Source organism: Galeopterus variegatus, unplaced genomic scaffold (assembly GCF_000696425.1).
Source record: "Galeopterus variegatus unplaced genomic scaffold, G_variegatus-3.0.2 Scaffold749, whole genome shotgun sequence".
NCBI lineage: Eukaryota > Metazoa > Chordata > Mammalia > Dermoptera > Cynocephalidae > Galeopterus > Galeopterus variegatus.
In genome coordinates, this window is record NW_007726860.1 from 209,582 (window position 1) to 225,641 (window position 16,060).

The following is a 16,060-nucleotide window of genomic DNA, read 5'->3' on the forward strand; positions in this document are numbered from 1 at the left end:
ATTTTATCTGTTTTGAAAACAACTCAAAGCAAAAACAACTCTTCATATCGTCTGAACTTGTGTCCTACAATTCCACAGTCACTTTCCGAGTGGGTCTGGAAACTCTGGCAAGAGTAAATCGGGCAGTCATGTGAAAAGGGGAGCAGGCCCGGGCAGACCAGCTTCCTCTCCATTCTCTCCACCCGTGGCAGACAGCCTCGCCTCTCCGTGACTGGTTCCTCATCTAAGCGACGAAAATGTGGACTTGGGTGATCCTGAACAACCCTCACATATCTACTTAATGAGGAAGCCCGAAGATCTGAGGCCTCCCGAATGGCCCTGGTTTCACAAAACGCCCCATCTGAGAGCCATGCATGTTTCTGGTTAGTTGTCAGTGGAAGTGCTGAATGATGCAGGCCCACAAGAGCAGGGCCCACATGCTATCATGGGTCTTTCTGAAAACACTGACATTCAAATCAAATGCACTTTATAAGTTATAAGGAAATTGTGCCGAGGCTGAACTTTTTTTTTTTTTTTGGCAACACTATTGAGAATACTACATTATGCTCCCACAATAGCATAAACGTATGTCTTATCATTTGAACACAGCCCAGACAATAAAAGGGTTTCTGAGACTGGAAATATGTCTTTTGAGAAAGGCCAAACCAGTCTTACATGACAACACCGGTGGGGCGGGGGAGGAGAGGGGAATGAAAGAATGAGCAGAAATGACTGCAGCACAAAAGTCACAAACCAGGAGGGCTGTGCAGGGCTCACAGCTCCACCTGTAGCTCTCACATTGCAGCCCCCCAAGTTCCTTCAGGCCCCAGCATCTTTGTGTCTTGATAGGTAAAATGGGAATTATATTTTGTGGGAGTGTTGGGGGAAATACAATAATTAGGAAACACTTTCAAATATAATATGCATTACTGCTATCAGGTAAAGGTAACATTTTACTTCCTAGTGCTGGGAATTTGACTGTTTTCCTGTATTCTCATACATATTCAAGTGCTCACGAGTGTGTTCTCTCTCAAAAATCCCCATTTCTTCTTCTGGTTGAATGATTCATCAAAAATCTTGGCCCAAGTTTGGTGCTGTTTCAGAGAAAACAGACTCTAGGGAATGAGTAGGGAACATAATCAGGACTGTTCAAATAACCTCATTATAAGGCAACGTGGCACATATGAACTCCTCCATGGAGCAAAGGAGTAAGACATGGCTTAAGTTTCATGTGAGCCCTATCAGGTGACTTCATACTTTCACTCACTGGTCCATGCCAGTGATGCAAAGCGGCCAGAAGGGCAGGCTGGTGAGTGCAAGGGGCCACCCCGAGCTGAGGTCAGAAGAGACTTTTATAAATAGAATCATCATCAAACTTTTTATGCTCATAAATGTTGTTTTTGAGATACACACAGTGCAGGGATAAAAAGCTGGTCTGATAGATTATAGTGCTAGGATGTCAAGATCCCGGGGAGAGATATTTATTTTTGGTGCCCACCTTTCCCTCTGCACCTGCCCCTCGCCTGCCAAAAGGAAACTTCTCAGAGAGGTTTCTGGTGGCTAAAAAAATCTCCTGTGTGTCCACACCCGGTGAGTTTATTATGTCTGCAAAAACAAAGACCATAAAATAGAGATGTAAATATGAAGGTGCTAAAATACCCAGGAGTTTTCATTTTGGATGGTAAATTACAAATCGGAAAGTAGATACAATAAGTTACTTTCCAGATTTTAACTTTTTATCCACACTACTCTCAGGACTCCCAGGTACCCAACACAGCAACTCCAGGTGGATCAAATTTAATTTATAAATTCTGAGTATTGCCTTGTATAAATTATCATAAAATAACTTTGTCTTTTTTTTTTGTTTTTTTTTTGTCTTTTTGTCTTTTTCCGTGTCTGGCAACGGATCGCAACCCTCGGTGTTGCTCCCGTGCCTCGCTCAGCCAGTGAGCGGGAACCGGTCTGTATGTGGGATCCGAACCCTCGGGCGGGAGCGCCACCACGCTTCCCAAGCGGCACACTATCCAGTGCGCCACCGGGCCGGCCCATAACTTTGTCTTTTAAATTGGTGCTTTAAAATGGTTTGATATCTTTCTAATTTTAATCTAATAACATTTCAAGAATAAAATAGTGTCTAGAGAAGTGTTTATTATAATGGAAGTTAATGGGAGGGGAACGTTTTTGAAAAGACATGATGTTGTTCTGCTGAATGGTCAGGGGCGGCCACCCAGCACAGCCACAGACACTGTCCTCCAGCGAAGCTCAGGAGTGTCTGCTGCAGATGCAGGGCATTCTGCACTCTTGTGTGTTAGCTCCTTCGACCATCATGTGAGGTAAGCAGGGTGGAGGTTGTTACTCTGTTTTACAGATGAAGCAAATGAGATCGAGAGAGAAAAGGTGTGGAATATACTAAAAATATACTTCACAGGGCCTGGTTTTCCAAAGGCTTGCAGTTTCAAATACTGACCTTGCGGAGGACTGGAAATTTCCCTCAGGCTATAAGTCTCTGTTGCAAGATAAAGATTGTGGCACAGCAGTTTGCTGGCTCAAAAGACAGACTAGTTACTGACTGTTATATAAAGATACTGAGAAATTGCTGTTAAGAAGGAATGTTTGCTAAGGTCAAACTGTGGTTGGTAGGACCACTTAATTGCCTTACTGGAATGTCATCTGGCTTGTTTCACTGAAAGTTACCAGCCTATATTGTTAAACTATAACCCCACCTTTGTTCTCTTCCTGTAACTTCCTGGTCTGGAAAATAAATGCAGGAAGAGAACCCCAATTCGGTGTTAATTTCCCAAATGGAAGGGGTTGGTTCTCGCTTGAGCATTCCCAGGGTGATTAACCACTTTGGGGCCTCTCACTGTTCAGTAGAGATGGGCTTTGAGTAATCCTTTGCATCTCTGTCACCAGGGGAAGTGGGGTGACAAATCCGTGGGGGGAGAAGCAACGCAAAGCAACAAAAAGGTAGTTTGCTTCCGGTCAGAGAATAAGCTAGTGGCAGAGCCTGGATGTTACAGAAAAACCCATCAGCAGGAGAGCCGTGGCAAAACAACCCAAGGGACTAGGTGGGCATCTGAATCAAGTGTGACTTGTACACAAGACTGCACAAGCAGCAGGAAGGGCCAGCAGTTACCCAACCTGCAAATAATAGCAGTGCAGACCAGATTCAGGCCTCTGCACAGGACATGATTTCCAAACATTGAAAAGACCAGTTGCTGATGCGGACTGCTGGTGTCAGTCATGTGCACAGTTCCATTAACTGAAGGAGACATCTTTTTAAAGCACAATTCTGGGCTGTAGTCAGTATCATTCTGATACATACATTTTTCTAAAAAACAAAACAAGAACCTCTGTTTCAGAACATAGGATGTTGTAAAGGTTATATTCTTCGCATTTAGAAGAGTAAACAGCCTCCTGGCTTTTGGACTGTAGCTAAAATCTATTTCACTTTTTTTTTTTTCCTTTTTGTCTTTTTTACTGACCGGTAATGGGATCACAACCCTTGGTGTTGCGCCCGCACCGCGCTCAGCCAGTGAGTGGGAACCGGTCTCCACATGGGATCCGAACCCTCAGCGGGAGCGCCGCCGTGCTCCCAAGCGGCGCACTCTCCAGTGCGCCACTGGGCCGGCCCCTACTTTTTTTCTTTTGAAGTTAGTTTCTGGGCAAAAGATAAATTACTCTGTGCCAGATAGCAAAAAAATTACTTTTGATCACCATACTTTTAAAATATATCAGAGGATGACCATCAATCATTTAAAAGATATTCATAAAATATATGTACTTATAATATCTGAATGTAACTTGGACAAACATGTATCTACTTATCTATTAAAAGATTCTGTTGAACTAGGGGTGAAAAGAGCCAGAAGTTGGGAATTCAGAGTGAAGCAGAAACACATAAAAGGGAGACTGAGTAAGGAACACAGGAGGACAGGGAAGCAGGTCGAAAGAGACAGACGGAGATGGAGAGAATAACCGTACTTCTGAAGAAGCCAGGTGAGGATCTTGGTTGAAACTGGAGTCATTCACTGTTATGGGCTGAATTGTGTCCCCCCCAAATTCATATGTTGAAGCCCTAACCCCCAGTAGCTCAGAATGTGACCGCATCTAGAGACACAGCCTTTAAAGAAGTAATCGGTTTAAATGAGGTCTTTGGTGTGGGCCCTAATCCACTCTGACTGGGGTCCTTATAAGAGCAGATTTGGACACACAAGGAATGCCAAAGGTGCCCAAGCACAAGGGAAAGACCATGTGAGACTCAGGGAGAAGGTGGCCGTCTGCAAGCCAAGGAGAGAGACTCAGGAGAAACCAACCCTGTTAGCACCTTCATCCTGGACTTCCAGCCTCCAGAACTGTGAGAAAATAAACATTTGTTGTTTAAGCCACCCAGTCTGTGGTATTTTGTTATGGTAGCCTGAGCGACAACATTTATCAAAACCCCATGGAGGAAGAAGTGAAGCTTATCATCACAGCCGAGCCTTCTTCATCCTGTTCCATGTGACTCCATCACAGGACAGTAAGTTCCAGCAGAAATGCTGCTGTCCTGCCTCCCTCCGCACCCCCATCATGGCCATCCTGGCTCCACACTCTCCCTTAGCCCACTTCCCAAGGTGGCATAACAGATGAAGCCCACTTGTCACCAGACGTGGGATGACAGCCTCCTAAAGTCAGGGCTTGTCTTGTACCACCCCTTTCTCTTCAGAATCTCGTGTAGTGTTTGGCATAACCGCACACTGAGTCAAAGCCACACCTGCACATTACAGTCACACTATACTTGCTTTTTGAAATAAAAGATGCAGCTCTTTTTTTGCCTTTAACACCACTTTGAGCACATGAGCAAACAAATTATCATGAGACGTGCCCAGGAGAGGGGTGAAGCAGGGACTGGGGCTCTGGTCCTCACAGCCGGGCACTGCCCAGGAGTCCTGCAAGCAGAAGGGGTTAGGCTGTCAAGGAGAGGCTGTCTAAGGGTGATGCTCAGTTAGGCCTGTGCCCATAGCTTACAGTTCTGGGTGGTTTCAGGTAGACCGTGGCTTTCAGGCGAGCTAGGGAAGTAAAGTGGGCAAAGTCTACTAAAATTTCCTTTCCCCCTGTGAACTACCCCTCAGGTGACAGGAAAGGGCTGGAATGTGTAGGATAATTACATGCCTCTGCAGGCAGATGCATGGAGACTGACCATGAGTTGGGAGGCTCCCAGGCCATGTGGAAGGGGCATGGGCATGAAGCTTCCCTGTCTCTAAACCTGTCCACGTAGCTGGGACCATAAAACAGTGGCTCAAGTGAACGCCCATTGGCTACTGAGACCTGCAAGAGCCTTTGCCAGCCCTCCCTGTCTGTGTTCCCACTAGATGATCCACACTCATTTCTGCACCTGGATTCCTACCTAGGATCCACTTCTCTGACAGATACTTGATTGCTGCTTTCTTCTTTCTGCTGTAGGGCCCAATGAAGATGCCCGCCTGGCGAGGGGCTCGGCTGATTCGGCCCCCACACAGGTGTACCAGTTCACACAGCTTGGCCCTGGGGGGGCTGCTGGCCGGCGAGATGAACATCAGCGGCTGATCGGCAAAGAGGGTTCCCTGGTACTGCCCCGTGGACAAATGGCGCTCCAGCCGGCAAACCTGTGGGGCGAGACAACATGGAATTAGAAAGGCACGAAACCGTCCCACTCTTTGGAGCAGCTTAACCCTGAAGCTCACTTCCTTTTTTGGGAAAAGAATAGAATGAATGTAAGTCTGCATATTCCTGAAGGAATTCTGAATTCTGAGGACACAGAGAAGATAATGACATTAATGACATAAAACTGATGTTTTCTGAAGTGGCCATGAGTAAAATTTGAAGAAAGCAAATTTATAGGCAAAAACATGTAGGCCTTTGAATCTTACAAATTCTAAAACAAAATACTGAAAAGTAATCAACTGTTTGAGAGAGTCAGGAGAACCTAGGCTCCGCTCTGCAGGTGCTGTTTGAGTGGCCGGGACACCTGGCATGAGTGAGAGCAAGACCTGGTGCTACGCGGACTCCACTCTCACTGGAACAGCGCCATTCAACCCAACATGCTCCAGGACTCCTGGCAGCAAATGACTGCTATAAAATCTAGGAAGTGCTGTAAAGCTAGCACCATGGTTTAGATGGTAAAGGGGGAACGAGGCAATACAAAGGTAGAATTCCTGTAGCTATTCCTAAAACACATTAAGTTGGGAGAGGCAAGTGTCTAGAAGTTATTTCAGTGAGCTGTTATGAAAATGGTTATGAAGAGCTGAAGACAGTGGAAAACATTTCAGAAACAGGGACATGAAACTGCACTTCCTTTTATCCTGATAAAGTTAAGGTTGCTTGGGTGACCCAAGAGACAGTGGGAAAACCCATTTATTCTAAACACATATTGTACTAACTACAAATTGGGAAAGACTTTATTTCAAGTGCAAATACCCTCCAGGAGAGGATGAGGGCCACCTGTTTTGTGTATTTCAAGCTGCTTATTTCTCCTATAATATCTGAAATCAATGGCTAAGAGAAGTTAGGGGAAGTATGGGAAAGGGATGAAGGGGTCCTTCTCAGAGGAGTTTAAACTGGGGTGGGGGCCGTGGGGGAGCCCTCTCCCTCAAGGGGCAGCAGACAGGGCCCTGCGTGCTGACCCTGGAGGTAGGAGGACAGCAAAAAATGAGTTCTACAGTCTACATCTCTCACAAAATTGGAGAGGGAGTTGTGCTTCCAGTAGGTTTTCATACTACTGTTGTTTTAAAGAAAATATCCTACCATGAAACAATAGCTCTAACATTAATGGAATTGACACAATACACTTAAGCATGGCCATGAAATTCTCTTTTCTCATCCCCAGTTTTGAATTTTACAACATAATACCGAGCATTTAACACCTCTTACTTGACTTGAAAATGATGATTCTGCTCCTGTGGCAACTTTGTTAATATGTTTTAGTAAGACTCCCGTATTCCTGTGCATGTAGTGGAAAGGGTTATTGACTTAAATTTGCAGATGAACATACTGAGGCTGAAGCATGCCAAGAGATTTGCTTTGGCTAAATGGTGAATCAAGCTGTAAGAAAAACCCCACAATCACTAGAATCTGTTAACTTAGTGAATCACTGGACCATGCTGCATCGAAACAGGAGATCTGGAAAGAATATCTTTCCTTTTAAAGTTGGACATGGCCATGCATTTAAAAAATTAATTATAAAAGCAATTGATAATTGAAACAATACAGAAGGGTAAAAAGTGAAAAAGGAATTTTCCTACATTAGACATTATTTTCTGTTATTCAAATCCACTCCTGTCTTTTCCTCCAAAATGGCAGAAAGAAGACTCTTTGGGACGGGGTACTAACCTCTGCATGGCCATGTGGTCAAGATAGGGGCCCTTTCTCAGCCCAAGGAGAACATTTAGCATTGTCCAAGCTAATAACAGCAGTCTCATTTCCCTTGCAAATGATTAGGTTAAGCAGGGCTGGACCCAATCCTGGCCAATGTGACCTGAGAATATGTCAGCTGGTGGGATTCTGGGGGAGTTTCCCTTGCTATTATAATCCGATGCAAAAGCAAAAACACTTTTCTTGTTTGCTGGACATTGTCATGTCTACATTACTGAAGCCACCTGAGGCCACAGGACATACTGAATAATGGCACAGTGGGGAGATGGGAAGCCCTGGATCCTGAAAAACACTTTAAAGTCACTGGATTGACTGAACTGGGAATCGTCTTCTTTTGTCCTTTTTATGTCAGAAAAAAATTCTTAATTCTGTAAGTTAATATTTTGTTGAATTTTTTGTTTTCAGAAGCCCAAAGGATCCAAATGATACAGTTCTAACACCCCCTACCACTTAAAAGAGGTAACCACTGTTAAGAGTTTGCTGTGTATTTTTCAAAATCCAGTAACATTTGCCCATGTACACACACATTTATGATACAGTTTTTATTAACAACAAAACATGGCATCAAGTCTATACCTTGCTATATGGACAAGCAGTAAATCAAACCTGTCTTTAATCCAGTTGAAAAGAAAGTAAACTTTTCGAATGTTTAGAATATGACTTTGGTAGCTAATGTCTTTGGTTCTTGATTCTTCTCTCTCTCACATTTATTGAACATTTGCAAGGTGCTGGGGGAATAATGATGATTAAAGACAGGGTCCCTTACCTCAGTTTAAAACAAGTAATACAAAAGTCAACAAATTAAAATGCTTGAAAGCAGAGAAGACAAAGTATTATAAAGTGTTATTCTTCACTAAAAACTATTGAAATTGTGTATGCTAACTTTCTAAATGCAAGTAATTTCTGCAAAAGCTTAATCAAGATCCGGGCTACTTAAAATTAAAAATTAACTGGGAACTTATCGCACAAATACGCTCTTGATGTATACAATGGCACACATGTACAAGCAGCTCATTGCTATAGAAACTATGCTAATTAGCACATTTTATTTATATCACAAATACAATAGGACATGTGATTCTGCTTATTACTGAGATTCAGTTAAGCTCATCCAAGTACAGGAAGGTCTTAAGAATGGGAGACCTCCCCTGTGTTCCCTGAGGACAGAGCCCTTGTTATCCATCTCGGCCCCATGGAACTTTCACATCACAGGTACTCAGTGATTTATGAAATTTGATTTATGAAATTGTCTGAAAATACAATTACCAAGGCAGCCTTACCCTTGGAGACCACTCTATGCCTTTGAAGGCACATATGATAAAGTTGTCTCGCTACTGTAGGCTGTGACATTGCCTTAAGAATTCTGATCTTGGCTAGTCAACTTTCTTATCCAGCAAAGCCCTATTTTCCCCTATTAGTACATTTTTAAAAGTTAGTTGAGAACTATAAGGCTGCAAATAGCACAAAAGGGTAAGAGAGCTGGGCACAGCAGACGGTGTTCTCTCACTGGGCCACCGTCAGGTCTCACTCCATGGGCCTATGTGTTACATTGAAATTGAAAAGAAAAACCTCAAATGCAGAAATTCTGAAGTCCACTTGCTGTTGACTGTTTTCATTGCCTTCTTAATCCCTTTTATAATAGCAATTCATGGCAATTTGCTCTAAACTCTAATTTAATTTCAAACTTTTATACACACACTCCCCTGAAAAAGGCATGTGGCCAGGGCATGTGGACATCACAGGACATAGAGGGATGTGTGAAGCAGGGCGTGACAGCTGGGGACCATTGTGGTGTGTTATTTCTGTTCAACTCAGACATGCTGTAACTGTTTCAAAGGAGAATCTGAAGAATACATTTAGAAATTAGGAATACTGAAATAAACTTGCATATGGACAAAAAAAATATGAGCTTTTCCCTCCACCAGGCAATTCATTTCATGCCCACAGGCAAGTCGTTTGCATTGCCGGTAGTTCTTTATAACCTACAGAGTCATAAAACAGCTCAAAGGTAATGAAAGCTAGAATCAGATAACCTGCGAGTGTGCCCATTCTACAAAAGCATGGTTTTCCAATGAAGAACAAATTTTCCCTACAGAACCCAGACGTTTCTTTAAAAGAAATCATGGAAGAAAAGGGGGTTAAAGTGGGGCTTACTGTCTGCTCTAGGGTTAAGTAGCCACCAAATTAACAGGACAGGTTAGTGGTTAGGGTATGTTCTGGGTGAAGTTCAGAAGGGGTCCTGCTGCTCTCAGCAGTGGTCACCTCACATATATCCATGCACTTATGTGTATGCACAAGTGTAGGCTGAGGAGGCAGCTGGCAGAGGGTGAGCATCTTTGTCTGCCCTCAGTCTTCATGTGAACCCTCAGCTGTGAAGGACAAGGACTGTCACTGAAGGTCTGTCAGTTAAGCCGAAGAGACATCAGCTTCACTTTACAAACTGTTGCCTGTGTTTGCATTTTGTCTTCATCAGAAAAGCTACTGATTTAATAGGTTTCAGCTCAGACCTTTCGAATCTACTTACCTGGAAGTCGGTCAAGGCAGACTGTACTGTTTGACAAAGCTAAGCAGAAGAGAATTCCTTCATGCTTCTAGCTTCAAGGAATCCCAGCTATTTACCCATGACCAAGGAGTAAAACGCTGTGGCGGGGTGGGGCTGGTGGTTCATTTACTCCAGCCCTTGGTGTTAAGGTTCAGTTAGTGGATTTGCTTTTCCATCTAGGAGAACTCATCTTCAAAGTCACCTGTCGGGTCAGCCGCCGGCCGACCCGATCAGCCCTAGCCTCGTTATCAGTCTTTCCCTTGTTCTCCCCCGTGGGTGGCGGGCGAGCAGACTGCCCAGATTCCTCTTTCCCTCCAGTCCCTGTTGGAAGGAGATGGGCAAGAGAGCCACAAAGAGAGGTGAGCACAGCCCCCGGCCCCAACCAGCCCGGTTTAAAGGACACTCAGATGTGGCGGGGGTTCTGTTTATTATCACACAAGCACTTGACTTTAAAGGCAAATGGAGAAGGGAGGTTTTTACATCCTCCAATCAGCTTAAAGGTTACGAGAGCATGCATCCTGTCTCAATGCCCAGCTATTGCAATCACGCAGTGTTCACGAGCGCAGAAGCGCGTATTTGGGCAATAAGGGCTAAGGCAAGGTTCCCGCAGACACCCCCACCCTACTTCCTCCTGGCACTATCTTAGGCTGCCACGTTAATACGCCCTTGTGGGCCCATAATGGCGCCGCTTGTAATGTCACTTAAGGTGGTGTTAGTTTTTAAGGCCCGACGGTCACCTGTTCGGCTTGCTGACAGTTCTTTTTTTTTCTTTCTTTTTTTTTTTGTCTTTTTCGTGACCGGTAAGGGGATCGCAACCCTTGGTGTGGTGTCGTCCACACTGCGCTCGGCCAGTGAGCGGGAACCGGTCTCCACATGGGATCCGAACCCTCCGCGGGAGCGCTGCCACGCTCCCAAGCGGTGCACTCTCCAGTGCGCCACCAGGCCGGCCCTTGCTGACAGTTCTAAGATGAGCCTTCCCACATTCTCACAACAGTGTAAGAGCGCGTCTTACAATGTGTGGCAAGTCACTGTTTTTACCAGCAGCAGTCTTTCTCTGAGCGGTACAGAAAACACAGGTGGGCCACACAATCGCTGTCTTAGATTTGAAATATGGAATACTTGAAGCCATTCTAATAGTAATGCAAGCTTTTAGTTTTAGTACACTCACAGAGTTGTGCAATCATCAGCACGATCTACTCACACCCTCCTCTGGGTGAATACTTCTGAACCTACAATGTGGTCGATTTCACTAATAACTTTATGTAATCTCTCAGCTGGGTAGGGTACTCTGGTTTTTCTAAGATCTGGCCCCGCCTTCCCTCTTTGACTTTAGTGCCCACAGTTCAACTGAGCCTGTCATTCTCTTCCTCAAACATGCCACATGGGGCAAAGGGGAGATGTCCCTTCAACCCCCTGAAGGTTCTCTGAAAAATCACCTGATAAACACTACCGACTAGTTTGAAGACATGACACAAGAAATTTTATTTGATCATAGTTTTACCTGACACGGGAGCCTTCAGAATGAAGACCTAAAGATATAGGGAAAACTGTCCATTTCATGCTTAGGTTCCATGAAGCAGGCACAGCTGAGTAGAAGCATGATTGGACAAGAAAAGTGTGATCTACTGCTCATAGACTGAGTGGGGAAATCCAGCAAGGCCTGTCTGTTCAGATTCTTCTTGGCCTCTCTGTGTAGCATTCCTTCCTCCTGGGTATGGGGCAGGACCCCTCTGAAACAGGGGTCATATGACCTACAATCAGACAAAGTATGTCAGACAATTTCTTTTTTCTTTTTTTGTCTTTTTTCGTGACCGGCAACGGATCACAACCCTCAGTGTCGCACCCGTACCGGACCGGGACCGGCAACGGGATCGCAACCCTCGGTGTTGCGCCCGCACCTCGCTCAGCCAGTGAGCGGCCGGTCTGTATATGGGATCCGAACCCTTGGCGGGAGCGCCGCCGCGCTCCCAAGCAGCGCACTGTAGCACAGTGTGCCACCGGGCCGGCCCCATGTCAGACAATATCTTTATGGCCAGCTCCAGGACAGAAAGGGAGAGGGGTTGTGAGGGGAGGTGGAGAGATCAGGTCAGACAATTTCTTTATGGCCAGCTCCAGGACAGAAAGGGAGAGGGGTTGTGAGGGGAGGTGGAGAGATCAGAGTATAATTTTAGTGTTTATGACTGGCTTTGGGGAAAGGGGTTCTGATTTCTCTGGCTCGCCTCAGGGAAGAAGGAGGCTGAGAGACAGGAAGGCAGAAGGTCAGAGGAAAGCTTTGTTTCTGAGGCTGCTGCTGAAGCTTTTACTTTGGGGTGTTGCTTTCTGATCCCCAACAGCCACATAATTCCTTAATTTGTGCCTTGTTTTTTTTCAATTCCCCATGCTTAGGGTGGTTACAGTAATCTATATGTGTGTTAAAACTCATAGAACTGTAAATAAAAAAGTGTCAGTTTTACTGTATGTCAATTTAAAAGATATAATAAAAGAAGAGGAATTTTTTAGATCAGTATAACCACCCTCAGTGTGGCCTTAACACAACGGCGCACATTCAGCCCGCACACTCGTCCCTCTCCTCGCTGGCCACTCACACCCGTCTGTCTCCAGCCTCCAGAACTGCAGCACCTTTCTCATGCTCAGCAGTGACACTGCTCCCCACCACACTGAGGACAGTGAAGCAACAAAGAGAGCCATTCAGATTCCCCTGCAGCATCATACACGAACGTGCCTCCCCTGGCTGCTGGAGATGGACCATCCACGTGGAAAGCAGCTGATTCCCTGATGAACTGGCCTTTCTTCTTCTAAATTTGTCCCCTCTACAGGTTCTCAACAAAGCGAGAATTTTAAAACCACAAGTTGGCTCATGTCACTTCTCTGTTCAGAATGTGGTTGCCTCATTTTGTCAGAGTAAAAGCTGAAGCCCCAGTGACAGGCAGCACGGCCTCTCAGACCTTCCCCCTCACTCCTCCTCACCCACTCCACTCCAGCCTGGCCTCCTCCTCATTCCTCCAGCGCTCTGTGCATGGTTCTGCCTCAGGGCCTTTGCACTGGCTCTCCTCTCTGCCGGGCTAATTCATCTCCTTCAAGTCTTTCCTCAGTTTGAGGAAATGAACAAGGGCTGCCCTAACCACCCTACTTAAAATGTCAATGTTCTCCTGACCATCAGCAGTCCCAAGCCACTTAACCTAGTCTACTTTTTCTTTTGCCATAAGTTTTATCACCTTCTAACATAACATATCATTTATTTTTTGCATTATTTACTTATTTTGTTCAATGATATACCCCTAGCACCTGGAACAGTGCCTGGCAGATAGTAGGTGCTCAATTATATTTGTTGAATTAACAAATTTACCAAGTAATTATGGAGTACTGTGCTTGGGAGACGAGGGAGAATATAGTCTGACTTCAGGAAGCTTCTACTCTAGCTTGGGAAATATCAAGCTAGATACTTTCCAGGGCAATAGTGACAAGACAAAAAGGATTTCAAAAAGAGGCACAGATCAGGTAGGGTAGAGCCCTGGGAGAAAATTCCACAGGGCAACAGGATCTTACACCAGCCTGAAGAAGCAGGAAACAGAAAGTGCAGCGAGGAGACAGCACAGGGCGGGTGAAGAGGTGGCATGGATGGGGGCGGGCAGGAGGGGCTGGGACAGAGTGCAGAGCACAGCCGGCAACCGGAAGAGAGTGCTGGAGCGGATCCCCACCAAGGGGTACAGGGTGAGGGCACGGGTCGAGAAGATCGCGGTGGAGACTGAGCTGATGCGAAGATGCATTAAAAGGGCAGACTCTGGTGCTGGACAAGCATGGTAGATAAAGATCTAGATTATCTGGGTCACAAAGGGAATGCAGAAGGGGGTAGAGAATCTTTGGTGAGCCTCAAAAGACAAGAACCACTAACAACGCGTGTGGAGGAGGGGGAAGGGAAGCATATGTAGCTAGGGGATTAGAAGAGCGGTGATCCGGCTGAGAATGGAGCTGGCTGGGAAGGAGAGCCGGGCTGGCAGGTGGGAAAATGTGGCTTGACTTTAGATATGATGAATCTGATGGAGGAGATTCACCAAATCAGGCAGTGTGAGGCTGTGAGACTGTGATATAATAAGAAATATATATTTGGCATCTGCCCTAGGTTCCTGGCACTGAACTCTTAAAACCCTTAAAATTCTCTGCACAATAGAGGGGAGAGAAGAGTCTTTTGTTATGCCCCTTTCAGCCTTGCCTGAGTTTACACTACTGAGGTGACTCCCAGAGGATGGGGCTGATGGCTGGAGGAACCATCTAGGTCATTAGAGTGTTGGAACCAATGGACAATGGTTTAATCCACGCTGCCTACGTGAATGAGCACTTGAGTGGCCCTGGGAGCTTGTGCATTTCCGTGTTGCCAAACGCAACCGGGTGCAGGGAGGGTGGTGGGCCGGACAGTGTGGAGGCTCCGTGTGGCTCCGTGTGCCCTGCTCTTGAGTGGCCCTGGGAGCTTGTGCATTTCCGTGTTGCCAAACGCAACCGCGTGCAGGGAGGGTGGTGGGCCGGACAGTGTGGAGGCTCCGTGTGGCTCCGTGTGCCCTGCTCCCCTGTACTCTGCCCTGTGCATCTCTTTTGGCTGTTCATTTGTATCCTTGAATAGTATCTTTTGTAATAAATTGGTAAATGTAAGTAAAATGTTTCTCTGAGTTCTGTGAGCTCTTCTAGTAAATTATCAAAGCCGAAGAGTGGGTCATGGAAACCCCTGATTTTCAGCTGGTCAGCCTGAAGTCAGAAGGGAGACTGCAACGTGCGACCGGCGTCCAACATGGGGGTGGTCTTCTGGGACTGAGCACTTGACTTGTGGGATTTGACTAACTCCAGGTAGACAGTATCAGAATTAAATTGAATTGTAGGACATCCAGTTGGTGCCTGCAGAGAATCGGAGAATTGTTTGGTGAGGAAAAAACACCATACAGGTGGTGTCAGAAGGGTTCTGTATGTGAGTATAGTAGAAAAAAATAGGAGTTTGTTTCCTTTTAGAGGTACAGTCTGCAGGCTGCTCACAGCTAGAGACCTTACTCTGGAGTCATCTGGACAGCAGTGACAACTAACGCCATGGGAGGATCCATTCATTTTCTGCTTGATTCGCAGTGCAAAAGTACAAGTTTGAACTTTGAAACTTGAAACACTGTTAGTGCAATACTTTTTGAAGGAATTAGAAAGGGGCTTTTGTAGAAAAAATTAGTGTTCTATGTTCTTAGTTTCAGGGAAATGGGCTAAAAGATACATAAAATAGTCTCAAGAGTGAATAAAGACAATTCTGTCAACTTCTGGCTGAGGAAACGCATGGGCCAGGGGAAAGTAGAGTGATAACCAACTTAAAAATCCTTCCTTCTGTTGGAAGAGGGCTTAGGCGTCTGCACTTCCTAAGCAAAATGATATTATAGTTCTTCATCATAGGGAAAAAAGAAAGCCTTAAGCAGGAAGCTAAAAAGAAAGAAGATAGATGCAGTCCTTCTTCCTTCCTCTGGAAGTTTTGTCATCACTGAGAGGAAACAGATTTGAGGAAGATTAGGGCTTTGATCAAGAGTTGAACTAGATAGGCTGGGAAGACCAGCACACAATCAGAGCCAGCCCCTACCTCTGGAAGGGTTGGAACAAGAAGTAAGACTCAGGGTTAAGGTATAAAAGGGCATTCTAATCAGTAACCAAGAACATGGTGTGAAAAGGGTAAGAAAAAGGTAAGTGTCACAGACAGGCACTGATCACACTTGGGGTTTCTCTGTTGAACACACCTGCAGCTAGCATTCCCCAAACTTTCCACCTGAGGTCTTTCCTCTCAGGGACCATGATGGCAGAGCTCAACGTAGCTCTTGCAGAATTCCCATATTGGCTCCATTCATTTTCTGCTTGATTCGCAGTGCAAAAGTACAAGTTTGAACTTTGAAACTTGAAACACTGTTAGTGCAATACTTTTTGAAAGAATTAGGGGCTTTTGTAGAAAAAATTAGTGTTCTATGTTCTTAGTTTCAGGGAAATGGGCTAAAAGATACATAAAATAATCTCAAGAGTGAATAAAGACAATTCTGTCAACTTCTGGCTGAGGAAACAAACGGCCAGGGGAAAGTTGAGTAATAACCAACTTAAAAATCCTTCCTTCTGTTGGAAGAGGGCTTAGGCGTCTGCACTTCCTAA

At 45.3% G+C, this 16,060-nt stretch overlaps 1 protein-coding gene across 1 annotated transcript in view; it reads right to left on the reverse strand.

The window, feature by feature from the left end:
* Positions 1 to 16,060, reverse strand: part of MCPH1 (microcephalin 1) — a 265,284-nt gene that overhangs the window by 8,103 nt on the left and 241,121 nt on the right. The window contains exon 13 of the mRNA XM_008572047.1: positions 5,366 to 5,603. Within this exon, the coding sequence (XP_008570269.1) occupies positions 5,366 to 5,603 (238 nt within the window). The remainder of the gene's footprint in view (positions 1 to 5,365; positions 5,604 to 16,060) is intronic.